The following is a 17,838-nucleotide window of genomic DNA, read 5'->3' as shown; positions in this document are numbered from 1 at the left end:
GGACTATCGACATTCATACTGCATACTGAATTCCATATCCTGTTTTAGGGGCCCAGGACTCTAGTTTTAGGGGGAGGGTGGAAGGATAGAGCTACAGGAGCGAAGGACAGAGGTAACCCAGGGAGTATTGAAAGACGACACAGCCTCATCGACAGGTGTAACATACGAACAACAAAAAAAAATACATGTATACTAATATTCAATGCTCTTGCTTGAAGGAAACTTTACTTGAGAACAGGAGTGGCAATAGTACATGCCTGAGTATTTTACCGTAATTATAGCTACCACTTATAGCAATTGAGTTTAAGTGTATGTTTGTGTGCGAATACTTTTTTTGAATATTAACTAGCCGTTTAAGTACATTTGCCCGCCTGTTGCTGCTGCTGCATTGTACGAACCGGATCCGCATTTATAAGCCGACAGGTTTGCTTCTCCAGATGCAGCGTGTAGTTTTGCCGATAGCGGAACCCTTTCTTACACCAACCACACCGATAAGCGCACGGCGAATCGTGCTGGTGCGATTTCTGATGATCCCTTAGTAGATCTTCCCTTGTGAAGGTGTGTCGGCAGAGATGACACCGATGGACACTGGTAGTGGCTGAAGAGAAGGACGAAGGTTGCTGCTGTTCCGGCTTTTGCTTCCGCTGAAGATCTTCTAGAGGGCGTGCTGTAAGGTGGTGTGACTTTTGGCTAGACACCGCTTGGTTGGTGTATTTAAGCTTCGAGGAAAGTGGTCCAGGTGGAGCACGTGAGGAAGGACCCGGTTTGGGTTGGCTTGGAGATGGGCTGCTTTGCCCTTCCTGGATCACCATAACGTCCTCATCCTCCTCCTTAATATGCGGTTCCGAAATAGCAGCAGCTGTAGCATCATCTTCTGCTCCAATTTGAACGATCGCAAGTGAGGAAGGATCAGGCCGTAGATCAGTCTCAAGTGAGCTGGTTTCCTTGGAACTATTGCCTTCCTCCTCATCAAATCCATCATCTAGTTCATCGCTCGCAAAGAATGTCCGGTGTAGGGACATTCCCTTCGCTTCCTCCTCCGGCGCCTCCTCCTGATCCTCATCATCATCGTCCGAAAGCTGTATAATATCGCTCTGATCGATCGTGGTGATCGTCGCCTTGCGCGTTCTATCCACCTCCGACGAAACTGCTGACGATGATCGCTCTCGGTGCTGTTGCTGCATCTGTCGCTTCTGTTGCTCGATCGCTCGCGACAGTTCCGACTGATCAAACTCGATCTGCCGATGCGTCTTCCTGTGGACCGCCAAATGGGCTGGCATTTTAAACGATCGTGGGCAAACCTCACACTTGTACGGTCCAGTGATTGGTGGATCCGTACTCTTCCTCTTCTTTTTCACCGCCGGTGGATGAGACATTTCTCCGTAGTTTGATGATTGTTCCGTAAACGATTGCATTGACCCATAGCCATAACATTCCGGTGGAGGACTTTCACCTTCAAGGACTTCATCCGCATGCAGTGCCTTTATGTGACGCCGTAAATTCGTACGATTGTTAAACATTCTACGGCAAACCTTACACTTGAACGGACGTGTCCCATTTCCCACCACCATTAGGTTGTTGACCCGTGCACAGTACTCTTTGGACCAGCTGGCCTGCTCGAGCAGTGTATTATCGATCGAGGAGAATCCGCCGTTCGACTTTCCCAACTCGAACGATGCGAGTGAGGAACGTTTGGCTTGCTCCGGTTCCTTAGAGACACCGAGCACCTCAACCACAACGGTCTGATCGGTCGGATTTCCCTTCCCATCGGAAACGGGAAACTCGAACGTGCTCTGTCGGCGTTTAGCTAAGCTTAAGCGGGACGAGGCTGGTGGTGGCGGTGTTTTGGACACGTTTCTACCGACAAGTGATGCTTTTGCTAACAGATCATCTGTACCTCCGGTAGACTGTGCAGGAGGAGAACTGCCGGGTGGTACGGGAATCGATGGATTGATTTGTGATGTTTGTCCTTCGTCCGGGTAGAATGCGTGCCGGAGCGTCACCCGAAGGTATTCGTCCGATCCGATACACTGTTCGCGGAAGGCGTGCCAATCCTCCAGGCGGACACTGCACAGTTCGCATATTGTGGCAGGGACACCTTCAGTTTGTTCGAGCTAAAATGAATAAAAAAAAAAAACGGGAAAAGAAAAATTAAATTAGTTTATTATTTTTTTTTAGGGTCGAAAACATCTCGGTTCAAATTAGGTTTCTTCTAACGCAAAATCGTAAAAGATAATGTTTTTTTTTTTGCTCCCTGATGACAAACTGCTCTCGTTTTTTTTGGAGAAGTTAAAGCCATTTACAGAGTCTCACAGACGCACAACCGCTCTCGAAATAGCGTGAAATGTTGTGGGTGTAACTGCTCTTTCTTGCGCCCTTCAAGGTTCTTCACAAATTCCAGCTATCCTTGGGCTGGAGTAAGCAGTTGACACAGTAAGCTGGAGAAACGAGTACTTCTTATAAAATAATATTCAAAATACATTATCTTTCGGTTGGGGACATGCCATTTTCGGTTGTGTTCCGTCCTCCAAAAGACGATTTTTTTTAAGATACAATTTGGAATGATCATTTTCTATAATCTATTTGTCTACAATGAAAATCTTTAGCTATCACATCCTAATGCTTGTTGCGCCTTTTTTGGAGGCCATTCTTTATGCTGCACGAAATTCAACACCGAAATCGTCCGGGAAATAAGATCTCTTTAAGATTTTTCTCAATTCTCTTTTCGCCCTAATTTGACCCGATCGTCACTCTAAGAAAAGTGAACGCGTTCTTCCCTTTTAGTGATGTGTGTTTATTTAAAGCTTGATGAATATTAAATGGACCTCATATTTTAAATAATAAACTTTAGAAAGCGTACACTAAAATTCCGATACAAAAACGATAAGTCGTTATTGTTCGTCTGCGTAGTTATTTCTATATTTAACGTTCAGTTATTGGCACCTCCTTGCCACGGAGACAACCGCATTAGATCTGCTGACACAGCATAACAACACAAGGCACATCGTCTGCTCAAGCGGTTTCTCCCATCACCCATAGACACATATAGCGAGCTGACGACGGCAACATCGACCACACTTCGCGCAACGATTTGCTTTACACAGCACAAAAAGGCTATCATAACTCTGGCGAACGTGTGAAATGTGTTGCTGACGCAGCCAATGTATCTTGTGTTCCAGAACGTTGTTGTGTTGTTGGTGGCAGAGACAGATGCAATTTAAAAACGGATGTTCTTGGTTTAAGAAATCAGTTCAGTGTTTGAACTCATGCGAACGAGTAGCTTCAGTTGGAGCTCAAGCTCACCAAGATTGTAGAGCCACACGAGAAGAAGGAGAACGAGTTAAAAACAAAACAAAATGCCCATCAAAGAGACGGACTCAACAGTCGAATAACACTGGTATTGGATTACCAGTGCTAACCTTCACAAAATAAAACATTTACGATTGGATTAATTCAATATCGGTCTCAATACCAGATATTGTAGTTGTTGGGCCACGTCAACGCATCATTGTTGATCCTTTTTTTATCTCATTCGTCGTTTTAATCCATTTTTATTGCTTCAATCTTTCTCTCGCACATAAGACAGAGTTTGATGTTCTTCTATCTTAACTTAGCGTCCTAAACTTATGAAGAAAATATTTTATTACGTCTAATAATTGAAACTGAAATCAAACGCCACAAGCAATTGGATTACTTTGCACAAAATGAGATTAGAAAATAGTCAGCTCAAAACATAATGGACAAAGACTATTCCTTACGGCAATACAGACGGTTTCAAATTCACCCTAGAAAGTAGAGCCAATGCCCACCGGATCCCTTCATTTTCAGCAGGCAGGCGCACGGTGTAGTGTCACAGCACATCCATGAAGAAGGAAATACAAAAAAGCAGCACTCACATGAAGACTTCCACGCCAATGTTGTAACATCAAGGCTCATAAAATTCTCAAGTGCCTGTGCTTTGTGCTCAACGACGGCTCGTGACGCTTGCTATGTTGCGTAAACGCACCCATGTAGAATAATGAGTGAGAACTCTAAAACTTATAAGAAAAAATAGCATTGGTCGTTTGAAGAGAACTATCAGAAACAAATTATTCTCATTGCACAACTGAATCTGCATCTCATTTAGATGGATCTTATGTGGAAATAAACATAAAGCACCGATTAATCCACTGCAGAAAAAACTTCTCATGAATACCCACCATAATGCAATGCTCTGTTCAGCTAATACCATCATCCAGATTGTCTACTGTGGAGTGCTATCCCTCAAGATCGTAATCTTCGAGTCATTGTATCACGCGGCGTCATGTTACAATTCCAATGGAACTTGTATTTCGACTTTCGATTTTCTGTCTGTTTACGGCCAACAGGCCGTTGCTGTTCGCAATATGCGACAGAAAATTCCCTAAACTTCTCTCAAGCTTAACTAACTGATAAGTCCCCGGTCTGGCTGATAAGTCCCCGGTCTAACAAAGAAAAACACATTTTTTGTCAAAATTCGTTTTTATTATTCAACATAGTTCCCTTCAAGAGCGATACAACGATTATAACGACCTTCCAATTTTTTGATACCATTTTGGTAGTACTCCTTCGGTTTTGCCTCAAAATAGGCCTCAGTTTCGGCGACCACCTCTTCATTGCAGCCAAATTTTTTCCCTGCGAGCATCCTTTTGAGATCTGAAAAAAAGAAAAAGTCGCTGGGGGCCAGATCTGGAGAATACGGTGGGTGGGGAAGCAATTCGAAGCCGAATTCATGAATTTTTGCCATCGTTCTCAATGACTTGTGGCACGGTGCGTTGTCTTGGTGGAACAACACTTTTTTCTTCTTCGTTCTTTTTTCGTTCGTCAAGCAACCAAAAGTTGCTTGACAAAAGATGCTCTGTCTCACAAACTAATTGACATACAGACGTCAAATTTTGACAGGAATCATTTGAAGGTTGGTGCTATATAAAAATAATATGCATTTAATACTAGCGGCGCATTCTATGTTTCAGACCGGGGACTTATCAGCCAACCTGTTATTTCTAGTTATTATCTCTTGGTAGTTGACGCAACAGCTGCGGGAAAGAGTTTCAAACCCCACCCGGACCGTTCCTCAATAGTGAGGACTGACTATCCGTGGTTACCAACAAGTCTAGAAAGCCATACGATGACCTGGTACACCTAGGACATAATAGGTCGTTAAGCCAAGCAGAAAAAGGTATTATTTCTTGTAAAACAATTACAGAACTACAGAAAAAGGATCCAATTCCTTACGACCTTGCTCATCTTCAACTTCATTTTGAAATATTTATATACTACTTTATCCGAAATTTATTATTAGGTCAAATGAAGGGTAATGAATGCCCTTCGAAGTAACCTCGTTCCGATGCAGTGTACCTCTTCCACCTCTTCTCCCACTCCTCGAAGCAGGCGGAAAACGCGGATGCAGGGATGTTCTTTTAGTTCCGCCGTCGCTGCGGCTTCTATCTCCTCGATAGTGTCAAAACAGTGTCCCCGAAGCGGCAGTTTAGGTGCCATTTGTTGCGAAAAACACCCTCAAAATGATGGCTGTATGGGAGGGCGCATTATCGTGGTACAAAAAGCAGCTTGTTGTTTTCTTGTTTTTCAGCAAAACCGTGTTGACCGAGGTTTTGGAAATCTGAACTCTTTCCGAAAGGTCTCGTATCGTCAACCGACGATTGTTGACCATCAAATCCTCAATTTGGACGACGTGGACGTCCTCGGTCGAGATGGATGATCTACCCGGACGGTCCTCACGGCCATTCTTGAAATCACTGTACCATTTGTACACATTTTTCTTCGACATAGATTCTTCCCCGAAGACTTTTTGTAACATCCGCAATGTTTTCGCAGCGTTTATTTGATTGCGCAAACAAAATTTTATACATGCGCTCTGCTCCACCAACTGTCATCTTACTTTTCGGACTTTTCGGATCCAATGTCACCTTACTTTTCGGGCAAAGTAGTAGAAATGTTTACCTTATCAACATAAAGCGTGACTTTCATAGCACCAAATTCTGCATGCGGGCAAAGAGACTTATTAAAGGAAATAGAAAAGTTAGTAGTCAAGGTACGTTCGGACCGTCGACAGTGCAATAAAACAGGATCGCTAAAACATATATAAACAAGTTAGGTTCAGACAAAACACGCTGCGTAGAATTTCTACGGGAAGTTACACTATTTATCGGAAGGGAAGCATGCATCGACCCATAGTTAATTTTTTTATACTACTAACATTATTATTTATGATGTTATTGTGAAAAAAAAACTTGTTTGAATGAATCAACGAAAATAAACATTCTTCAAGGGTCCGGTCTTCCAAATCCAGGAAAAAATTGAAAATTGTCAGTGATGTTGTTATTTTTGCACACAACAGTACGGCAATCAAATCCCATCCGGATCGTTCCCATATAACAAAGCTCCGCTATCTTGCTAGCTAGTAAAATTTGCTAACAAAACCTGCAACGTCGAATAGATTGTGTCGCCAAAAAAGAGAGAAAGCGAGGCATGAATAAATCTTGGATCGTTTCAAAATAATTCCAATAAATTCTTCCAACTATTGAAATCCTTCATTTTCTATCGAACCACTTAATCCCTAACTAATAGATCCAGCTTTATAAAAATACCAACAAAAAAAAAACTCCTTTAAACGGCATACACTTCCGAAAGCGAAACACCAATCCAATTTGCCTTACTACCAAAAGCAAAGTCGTCAAACGAAACGAAAAACTTTGTTCTTCGCATCGGCCGTAAAACGAAACAAAAATCGATAGAAAGCTGAAAGGATCTATCCCGAACACGTCCATTTTCCCACTCCGTGGAAGAATCTCTCTTACACAGAAAAGCGAAGATATTTTCGATGCCAGAAGCGTTCGCCAACAGCGATGAAAAGGAAGCAGAGCCCATCTGCCCGCCTGGGTTCTTCTGGCAAATCGATAATCCGACCGAGCGTACGGCAAACGGATGGAGCGATGAACACACATTCATCACCACCATATCATGCTCTACTACTCTGCTAGCTGGGCCTGGTGGACTACTCCCCAACAAGACCTCTACAGATTAGGCGAGCCCGTTCTTGCCAGTGTGGCTCTGGCACAGTAGCAGCACGTAGCAGCAGCAGCAGAGAGCTTGCCATATAGAAACTTGTTCGAACAGCACCATTAGAGGACGAAGATCTCTACCCCCGCGTTTGTAACCCCGGGAGCGAGGGAGGAAGTTTGTGCCCGAGTAAACCCGAAAGCCACACAGAGGAACACGCGGCAAAGTACGGTGCTTCTGCGCATGCTCTACAAATCATGCTGTGGGAGCAGCATCGGATCGCCGACCGGTGGAAACGGCGATGGGTGAAGGAAAGGCATGATGAAGTAGGCGACCGTTTCGATGGGATTTTGAATGAAGCCGGGTTCATGTACGTGAACAGCACGTCACGATGGTAGCCGGTATGCAAGAGGGCTGTATTCAAGAGGCTTCTTTTGCTCATCACACAGCATCAGTTCTCTGCCTCTGGCGTGCAGGCGTAGAGTGCTGCACGTAACGAGCGGAACTAATGACGGGGTAGTTCCGTTTTTGCGCTTTATCTCAAGTGACATGATCGAACTCGTTTGTAAAGACATAAGTAGATCAGTTACAAAACTTAATGCTCCAATTTAGGAAATTCATTCCAACAAGAGCTTTCAAGAGTTCTCATTAGTTGCTGCATATCAACTAGCAAATTTAGTACGGATAAATGCTTTAAGAATTTGCTTATGGGTACACGATCGCTCAAAAAACGAGTCTTCGTAGCTTATTAACACTTCAACTTCACTAAAAACAAGCTTCCAAACAATTCCCCCACAACAATAAAAGCGGTTGCAAAATGCTCTCTAGTTCATCTTACCATCCCATTGTATTCCGGTGGGGGCGAGGCGTGTGTTACCGGCCGCATTATCCGCAAAATCTTGCTTCCCTACCAACGAGAGACACGAGCCCGGAATACCGTCATCGGGCACCATCATCAGCATCATCATCATCGCCGTGACCAATTTTGTGCTCCCTCCCGTGCTTCGCCATCCGGGGTATCGGGCGCACATCATCATTCAGCCCAGCAGAGCTCGAAGGAAGCGGGTCTCTTTAGCGGGGGGGGGGGGGGGGGGAGATTGCTTTTCGAGAATGCTTAACACAGATCTTTAGCCGTACGAAGAATAAGTCCTTCGGCTCCCCCTCCCCCGCACACCCCGTCAGATACAGACATAGGTACGCCCCGTTAGTAAATCCCTTATCTGTCAGCTTTTGTTCCCAGCTAGTTTCCCACAGCACAGAGTAAGGTGCAGAGAGCATGTTTTGACCGACCGACTGGGACACTGGGGCTAGCATTAAAAGGATCTACTAGATTCTTTGCCAAGAGCGCTCTTTTTTTTTTTTTTTGTTGCTTTCTATTCTCCAAAATGTTTTCCAAACCTCACATTTCTTGGTACGAATTTCGTAACGGGTATGGACGGCGAAAGGGCTGTTCAAGGGTAAATCAACCCCGTCGAAAGTGTCGGGTTCGAATTCGAGGACTTTTTTTGTGGCCCGTCCGTTTGCCGTCGCATTTGGAAGGGAGTTGGGCGAACCACCGCATATACGGAGATCTGGACCACCCACAAACCACCAGACCCTTCGCGTTTGGGAGGGAATTAAAACTGAAGGGAGAGATCGCAGAATAATCTGAGCCATCTCTAAAACCCCGGCACTAAACAACGGAGGAAGAAGATATTTTCAAAAACCCACCACCTTCACAGTTTTTTGGGATTGGATAATCGATATGGCAGAGAAATCGTGTTGCCGTAGCAAATGGGGTATTTTAGCCCGACGTGGTGAGCAGAGCTGTGTAGGATGATAAAGTGTCTTCCACATTCTTACATAGCTCCAAAGAGAGAGAGATAGTCGGTGTTGAGCGTAGCAGTTCTAGCAATTTCGCTCATATATAGGGCGTCGTTGATGTTATTGAATGGAATGAAAGACGTTGGAAGTGTCTGCCCAAGGATAAAAATATTTAATGCCTATCTGGAATCTTGCCCGAAACGGGAACAACTTTCTACAAGTTTGGACGTGTTGTAGTGCCTTCCTCGACGGAGGATTATATACGCACTATGGACGAAAGTTTTTGCTTCGGTAAACGGAAAAATTTTCTATTTTTACTTAAAATAATATATTGATACAATTTCTAAAAATGATTGAAAAATATTTTAATATTTAACTAAGTATAATTTAAATTATTAAAAAATATTTCACATATATTCGAAAATTTACAATACTTTTTAATAACAACAATTATTATGTAAAAATATAAATTAAAATAGTAAAACTCGGATATTCCAAATACATATTCAAAATATAAAACTAAAATGTATAACAAAAAGTTAGTTTAATTGATCATTTATATACAAATAGTAGATGCTAATGACGTTGGTAACGTGCTTGACTGCTCACTCGCAACCAAATCGATAAACTTGATCGCTGCTGCTATGTTTGCATGTCGCTGCCCTGACATATAGCTAAGGCAAGCTGTTCGTTACCCGGGCACGCCTTGCAGAGTGTCTACCATACCCTGTGCGGTCTACCAAAAATAGAAAACCTCTACCTCTTAGTACCCACGGGACGCACGACCCAGCGCTATAATACCGTGCGGCATAGCGGCGTCAACGTTGACTGCCTCTATACCATCTCGCTCGCAGCACTGTACATACAAAGCGTCCTGCAGAGAAGTAGACCTCGTTCAAGCAACACGGTCCGTCCATCATCCCCAGAAACCCCGGTGGAGCGGTAAAGCGAAACACGTCTACCAGCACATAACGCCACTACGATGAACGAGCACCGCAAGCGAGGAGGCCGACACAACACCCTTGTGTAGAAAGACGACTTTTGGCACCGTTGTTGAACGGGCGAGTCGAGCTGGGGGTTAGTTATCGATTATTTTCGTACACCGCCTGGCTCTCGGTATGATTTCTCCGGCAAGCGAGCAGAGTGAGCCGGAGAGCAGACCACTGAGAGCAAAATCGTTCGCACAGCATCAGCAAAGGGATTGACTATCGTGGGGAAGGAGGAATTGCGGGCGTAATTCTGTTTTATAGCACAATATAGCTTTATGTGTGCACGGAGCACGGATGCTATACCAGAGGTACAGCACTGCCACGTAATGACCCTCTTCGGGCTGAGGGCACACTGGGCATGTAGAAAGATCCTCTCAAGGGTAAAGCAAAAATTGGACAAAATTTGTTCATTATCCTTTCGAACGTTATTTACTTATTTCACAATCCAAGATCACATTGCTACCCAACTTGATGCAAGTAGTATTGGTGCAAACGATTTTTTCTCCCTTGTTCATAGTATATAACAAGCAAGTCCACCTTGCATCATAGTTGGCCTCGCTCGAGCCAGTTGGAATCGTGAACATTCCATCTGCTGTGCTGTTTTGAAGTATCAAGGCGAGGCGTCGTAGTCTGCAGAGCGCTCTTGTTCGTTCACTCTGTGTACGATCCACCCCGATAAGGATGTTGCTGACGTGCGCCGTCGTTGTGAGGGGTAGGAGAGCCCTCCATTGTATATCAGCGCACAGCAGGCAGCAGTCGGCACACAAAACGCAACGTTGCCGTCATTTTCCATGCAAAGACGTTCGTAGCGCTCTCTCCTCAAGCAGTGCGAGCTTGAAATATAACACATCTAGCAGGCCCTGGTTGTGCAGAGCCCTCTCTCTCCCATCACAACGTTGCGCTGCCTACTAAACGCCGAACGAACCAGACAACACCACCATGTTCGAAATCGTTAGTAGCGCTGTGCACTGCGTACTGGGTAGCGCTGCTGTCCGGTTCGTGCAGGAATTTTGAAATTGAGGTCGCGGTTTTGAGACGGGAACTGGTGTCATTGTACCGGAACGAAACGGCGATGATGATGAGGAGGATGATGACGATGCCTTTCGACGAACGTACTAAGCTTTTGACATCTCCACCAACTTGACAGATGCGAGAGAATGAATGGCGAATCATCCAGAATGTTGCAATCGGGATAGATAACTTTGCACCATTCCAAACAGCAATTCCGAGCATTCCAACGCGAGCGCAAAAGTTTCTTCCTTCGTGCAATTCGTTCATGGATCTTTCATGGTGTACCGTAATGCATCGATTGAACTGCCAAGATCTGAAATGTGGATATCATCTCTGCTGCAAGTTGCCATGACATTGCGCTGATCCCTGCCCCTGCGTCCCACCATCTACCAAGGTTTCATTCGTGTCGGCGTGAGCAAAGCATTTCTCTGGACGTCTTTCTTGCGCCGTATGCGCCCAAAAAGGGAAGGGAAGCAGCAAAACACGTTCGCAACTTCGATGTGCCCGATGGCTTCGAATTACTGTGCGGGCCCCGCTGCAACAGGGTGTAAGCTCCGAGCACCAACGCACGGTTTACCCACTCATCTTGCAAACGAGGCGTCGAGATCGAGCCGAGAGTTGGTAGTTTTCCAAGTCTCTGCAGCACTTAGCGCGCGGCTTGGCCGCCTATATACCCAGGGCTCTTGTGCACGATAGCTTCCGAGGTGTGCGAAGACGAACGGACGGACGGCGAAGCAACGAAACCACACACTCGCAGCGGCACAGCTCTAGAGCAGCAGACGGTAGTCACACAGCATGGCATGTTTCGGAGTCCGATGTTTTCGAGAGCACATGATGCGTCGTCGTCGTCCATCGAGTACGGCGAGAGGAACCGGTCTCCGTGGTGCAAGCTGGGAGCGTAAGCGAGAGAACACAAACGACGCCTGGCACTTGCGGCTACACGGCAACGGTAAGCCAAACGAAACGTACGCAAAAGAAAAATCATCTTCTTTGTTCGCCTTCTCATCCCATCCCATCGGTTAGCAGCCATGAGATCCTTCGTCAACAAATCCAGCCAGCAGTGCGACGGTCGCTTCTTTTCTCTGTCGCTCGTGTACCGGGGCCACATAGCAACGCGTGCGTACTCTTCCCCTTCCGTTTGTATCTGGCGTATCTCCTCACGTATCAAGATACGGAATACGGTGTGACTCTCTGTTATAGCACACGGAGCACTGCACGCCATCACCCTATCCGATGGATCCGCTCGATTCTACCTGCAGCTGTACATTTCTGTCCGCCGTAGTGGTCTACACGACTGCCTGTCTCGTGATATGCTTTGCCGGGCGATTTTCTACAGGCACAAGGACAGTAACCGATTGTTCAAGCGGCATCTACCACACTGTGTGTCTATGTGTGTTGACACATGCACACGAGGGCAAACTGTTCGGCAACGGGTACGGATGTTGGATGTCTGTGATCCTTCCTTTTGCCCTTTTATGGGACTGCCAATTTATTTGACTAATCAGGACTTTTCAGAGCAGCATGGCTAAGCATATTCGACTTATTTTTCAATGTCTGGAAATCGTGTTGAATTCTCGGAAGTTTGGTAACTTAAAAGATAAAATTTACTTGTATTTAATTTACTATAAACTACTTTAACATAAAATTTGCTTCTAATTGATTCCTAAAATGATTTTAATCAACACTGGTTGAGTTAAAACTATTTACATTACAAATAACTTTTAATTTTAAAATAGAAACTTGAGCATCAGTTAATTTTAAACTTTAGTTTTCATATTTTGACATAAAGCGGATTAAGAGATTTCATTGATGCATTCATGTATCGAATTTGATACCCTCAAAACGCGATTTCTAGATGATACAGAAAACAGAAAATTACAGAAAAAAAGCTAAAATTCACTTTCAAACCTTGTTTTTCGTAGCATTCCCAAAACCTCCAGTCTGTGTAAAAATTTCTACTAGACACGGACTGAGCAATTTCAAGTCACAAAGCGCCAGCTATGAGGCCATGGAGGTCAACCCGACCTCAGATGCAAGAGACCAAAGAGAGCATGCGTTGCGTCACGCTCTTCCTTACGAAATTGCATTCACGATTATGCGATGTGTTAAGTACGAATGCAAGAAACTCTTGGAGCTATAAACTAGGTATTTGTATTGTCCATGGTACTGATGTGGACATCTAGAATTAATCACTACTTTTACAATACTTACGCTTGAGAGGAGTCAGTTTTTTCAAAGAATTTCTCTTTGGTGAGCTCTCTTCTAAGAATGCTATTCAAAGTTGTTTGAGGGATTGGAACTTTAGACAACAATTCGACGAATTGGATGGAAGCGAACGAATATGGATGCATAAAGATATGTGTATGCTACAGCTTCTTCTTCATGATTTAACGACCTTCTAGACTTACTGATACCACGTACTTGAATAGTCAGTCCTCACCACAGAGGAAGGTATTTGTACCCCCTGTCCTGCCGTGTGAAGACTGGCACCGTTGCCGAATCACCATCGGGCCGCCCCGTATCCTATATGTATTCTATGAATTCTCTTCAGTTGCAGACAAGGGTAAAACCCGTTTCAAGCAGAATGGCCTTTATGGAATACGAGTAGAAAACCACAAATTCCGCTTCTTTTGCTCTTCAGACATCTGAAGATCTTTGCTTTTTTGGAGAGATTGCCTATGCCACTGGACCACAGCGTATCTGCAGGTAATGGCTTTAAAGTTCTTCATTACTTCGTTTTCGTTGATAGGATAGGATATAGGATATAGGATATAGGATATAGGATAGGATCTTCTGACCAGTGTTGCTGTATGACGATTCATACCATACTACTTCTATTGCTTTGACGCTACAGTTCGGCGAGGTGTTGGGCGGTTCTTTTGATTTATTTGAATCTTGCATCTTGGATATAAAATCTGTAGAGTACATTATCTTTTTCAATATCTGAGCTCGAGCTAACTAACAACGAGTGACAGCGTTGAAGGTTTCATAGCGCTACAAACAAAGGATCGCGACAAATAAGAAGTCTAAGACGCGGATGATCAGTGATGTCCCTACGTCGACCAGCGTAGGAACTATACACTTTTGAGGCAAAAGCGCTCTGTACCTATCGTTCTATAGAAAACGCAAAGGTGTTCAACACTCACTCACACAATGATGAAGTATACCCCTCTAAACCTGACCGTTGTTTTTTCTATAGCCCTACATACCCATCTTATATGGCATTAGACATTCAGAAAATACTAATTAATCAAATCCCAAACATCGATTCGAGTAAGTCAAAATGTTCTATTTCCTTCTATAAAAATGGCTACTTTCTAAGAAAAATCCATAAGTCCATTTCGATATTGCAAACTTCTCCGTATTATAACATTGGCTTCATCCCATTCTACTGTTCATAGTTGCTATTCGTCATGTTGCAGGTACGTTTCATCCATTAGCTGCTGATAGAACCGATAGCTCCAAACTCCACGAAACATACAAAATTCCAGTCGGTTAGAAAGGTTCTGTTTTGACGGACGTATTTAGGTCATAGAGTCTTCTTCAACGACAAAATGGTGTCCTTCGTCAAACCATCTCAATTCTACGAATACTAGATCTAAAGCGTTGCTACGACTTCGACAAGAGCACTGTTGCCAAGCCAACCATGCCTTACTTTGTTCGAATTGAAGAGCACCTCAGACATACCCAGTAGGTAGAATAGTGCTCTTACCATCTCCTCTCTATACGCTTGCATCACCCCATTGCTAAGCCATACTCACTGAGATCACTTTTTACCCTGGTACGTTCCTGGCGGCTATTACACGCCCAAGAGAGAACACATCATCCATCACGTCTAATCTGGTCGATATGGGTAGACATGGTCAAACACCATACGTAGGAAACGCTATCGAGGCCACAGGAGAGTCTGTGCTCTGTATATTTCGAGGGCAATCGAAAAGGTGAGCATATTTCCATTTTCTTTTCCCATGGATTCGCTTTAAGGTAGCGACCTTTTCTACTGGCTTTCACTTAACTGAAGCATTTAGCAAGTCTAGTAAATCATAGCCAAATTTTAAATCTATTATAACCATACTTTTTTTCATCAAGCTAACACTTCTTCTGAAACACCACACCGTCATGGTACTTACCCTAAGGGATGTACACTGCAGTATCCGATGCACCACGGACGTTGAACTGTGTGGATTGCCACCACGTACAGGGAAGATCGGAAACATATCTCCCGCCTCGGAGGCATCCGTTAGGCAGAGGCGACAAACATTTTCGAGGTGCATTTTCTGCAACCCTTCCGACATCGGGCACCCTGAACACTAAAACCTCCCCGTTCGTTTCGAACCACTGCTCTAGATTGGATGATCTGGTCAGCTTTAGTATAGAACAACACTACACAAACTTTTCGTCGAGTTTCTGCAAACGTCTGAACGTTTATTTTGATCTAGTTCGCGAGCTCGCACAGCAGCACGGCATTAAGCACCAAATAACACCAACCGAACAACGTGAAGGCGTACACAACAATATCATCGAACGTACTCACCAACACCAACTAGACCGTTCAATTTGCTGAAAAGAAAAACTAAAAAAATACAACAATTCGACGTCAAAATTTGAATGTCAGATGGACCATCGCAAAGCTTTCTTTTATATTATATATGTTTTATTTACGGAATTTTTGGAACAAAAAGCGAGCCAATGACTAATATGTGCATATTATGTAATAGAGAGTCACAAATCAATAGCATTATTCATACAAAAATGAATAAATAATTTAGAAATAATCGTCATCCACGCGACCACAAAATCAATGCCAACATAATGCTCCGTCTTTGATGGAGCGAAGTAACGTCAAACTGCAAGTTGTTTGTAAACAACGTAAAATCTACGCGCAGGCGCACGAAAAAAAGCGTAGGGGGAGACGAAATGGATAAAACATGAAGTCAAGTAATAAAAAGGACATAAAATGTGTCTTTCAGCGGTTGTTCTGCATAGGAATCCACATGAAACAGGTTGATCGCAGATAATGACCTTAAAGTCAGGTTCAGTACATCGGAGACTGCCAGTGAACAACCGCTGCAGGAAACAAAACATGTCGATCATGTGAGTCACGTACGGTAGTTGACCAGTCTACCAGGGCTTTTAGGTAAACAAGGTAAAACATCTGTAAAACGATCTTGCACTTTAAAACGATGCTTGCTTTTCTAGTATGCCGCCAGTTCCCGTCGAATCTTAACCGCTTGTGGACGCAGGATGTGTGCACCAGCAGGTCCGCGCATCGATTGGTTTGTGGATGCAGGCGATGATGTTTGTGATATGTTGCCGCTGATTGAGGATGCCGATAGTAGTGTTATCGCTAAGGAGGTCACCTTTGATGCTAGTGAGTTTTTCGAGCCACCCGCATTCGAGGAGCTACCTTACGCAGCGGACTTTGTCCTGCACGGTGATCATCAGCTGTTTACGGAAATCGATTGGGGCATAGTGGCTGAAACAAACGTCCAGCAAGTAACATCGATTGCTACAGTTTTAGTGTGTGATATTTGTAACGTGAGATTCAGATGTAAAACGCATCTAAACCGTCACCGGCTTTTGCATCATGCAGAGGATTTGGAAAGCTCTAAGAAAGGCATCGTTTCTCGATGCCTCCAGTGTCGTCAGTGTGATGATCGTTTTGTATCGGCCAAGCAGTTGAAGCTACATCTAACGATACACCATTCAAAGCGCTTGGTGTGTGACCTATGTCTAACAGCATTTCAAAACGAAGCAGCCCTTGAATGGCACCGGAACGATCATCTGGCGAAGGAGAATGAAACCGGAAGATACGTATGTGACGTCTGCCGGAAACAATGTACGAGCTCAAGCCATCTGCATCTGCATCGGAAAATTCATCTCGAGCAGAAATCCTATCCTTGCCCTTTTGGTTGTGATCGTAGCTTCTCATCGTCCGGCAATCGGCAGAAACATATTGTAAGAATGCATACGCGCGAGAAAAAGTACAAATGCACAAACTGTAACGAATCGTTTGTATATGCTCGCCAACTACAGCGTCACCGCGAACGTAAACATGGTGAATTTAAAAAGTACTCCATAGGCAGGATCATTTGCACGAGATGCAAGGAGCCGTTTGATAGCGAGAGCTCTTTCCAGGACCATACAGCGTATGATGAGTGCTTGGAGCATCGTGCATTCCAATGTGTGTTTTGCAGCAAATCCTTCAAACAGGCCACACATCTACGAAACCATCTACTAACGCACAAGCAAGATGCACGGGCTTTTGGGTGTGAATTTTGCCCAAAACGATTCGCTTTGGCAGGGGATCTTAAAGTGCATCGGCGCATACACACAAAGGAGAAACCATTCCGGTGTAGTGTTTGTCCGGCCGCCTTCACGATGGGCAAGCAGTTGAACAAACATCGATTCAAAGCTCATCAAATTGCTAAATGAGCAGAATTGCACGTGAAATATGCCAATGAATTAAGACAATAATCCTCATGCTTAGCTCCTAATATTTAGTGGCAGTTTTGAAAGTGTTTTAGAAACATTAGTAGCAATCTGTTCCAAAAGATCCAAGGTCCCAAGGTTTCCTGAGCAAGCAGACCGGGCAGACAAAACGGGAAGAAAAAAATCTGTCAATTAAAAACAACATTCAGTGACAATAAATAGTATATAATAAGAAGATATTCGTCAGCGACCCCCAGTTCGGCACGAGGCGTCGGGGACCTCAGCGACTTCGTTGGCTGGATCAGGTGAAGGGAGACGTGTCGGAGAACGGATGTCTACATGGATGGGAAGCTGCAGCCAGCGATCTAGTTTCCTGGAGATCTATTGTTGACCGGGCCATGTCACGACGACGTGCTCTTTAAAAGAGCAGGCCAATATAATCATGATGATGATGAGTATATAATATGTAATCCAATAAGGAATTGATGAGCAATACGGTAAAGGAAAAGTGCCGGAGACTCTGATCCTGATAGCATCCGACTTGGATACAGATAGGATAAGTTGA

The 17,838-nt window shown here is 44.2% G+C and overlaps 2 protein-coding genes across 2 annotated transcripts; one reads left to right on the top strand and one right to left on the bottom strand.

Moving 5' to 3' along the window:
• Nucleotides 1-353: 353 nt before the first annotated feature.
• Nucleotides 354-15,153, bottom strand: LOC126567984 (uncharacterized). The gene is made up of 2 exons (XM_050224372.1): nucleotides 14,972-15,153; nucleotides 354-2,114 (listed from the first exon to the last, which is right to left on the bottom strand). Exons 1-2 carry the CDS (start codon nucleotides 15,134-15,136, stop codon nucleotides 354-356), a joined length of 1,926 nt encoding a protein of 641 aa, XP_050080329.1. The 5' UTR covers nucleotides 15,137-15,153.
• Nucleotides 15,154-16,018: 865 nt separating this feature from the next.
• LOC126567610 (zinc finger protein 225-like) lies at nucleotides 16,019-17,276 on the top strand. The gene has a single exon (XM_050223826.1). The coding sequence runs from the start codon at nucleotides 16,086-16,088 to the stop codon at nucleotides 17,274-17,276; it is 1,191 nt and encodes a 396-aa protein (XP_050079783.1). The 5' UTR covers nucleotides 16,019-16,085.
• The last annotated feature ends 562 nt before the right edge of the window (nucleotides 17,277-17,838 follow it).

The sequence above is a fragment of the Anopheles maculipalpis genome, chromosome 2RL, assembly GCF_943734695.1.
Source record: "Anopheles maculipalpis chromosome 2RL, idAnoMacuDA_375_x, whole genome shotgun sequence".
NCBI lineage: Eukaryota > Metazoa > Arthropoda > Insecta > Diptera > Culicidae > Anopheles > Anopheles maculipalpis.
The sequence above is the reverse complement of the archived record's forward strand: the minus strand, read 5'-3'. Positions and strand labels throughout refer to the sequence as shown.

What these genes read in the sequence shown, in the direction of transcription:
- LOC126567610 (XM_050223826.1), top strand. Translation starts at nt 16,086, where the DNA reads ATGTGTGCACCAGCAGGTCCGCGCATCGATTGGTTTGTGGATGCAGGC.
- LOC126567984 (XM_050224372.1), bottom strand. Translation starts at nt 15,136, where the DNA reads ATGTCGGAAGGGTTGCAGAAAATGCACCTCGAAAATGTTTGTCGCCTC. An exon ending in TGCAGTGTACATCCCTTAGG is followed by an intron (nt 2,115 to 14,971) that starts GTAAGTACCATG and finishes TATTCATTTTAG; the next exon opens with CTCGAACAAACTGAAGGTGT.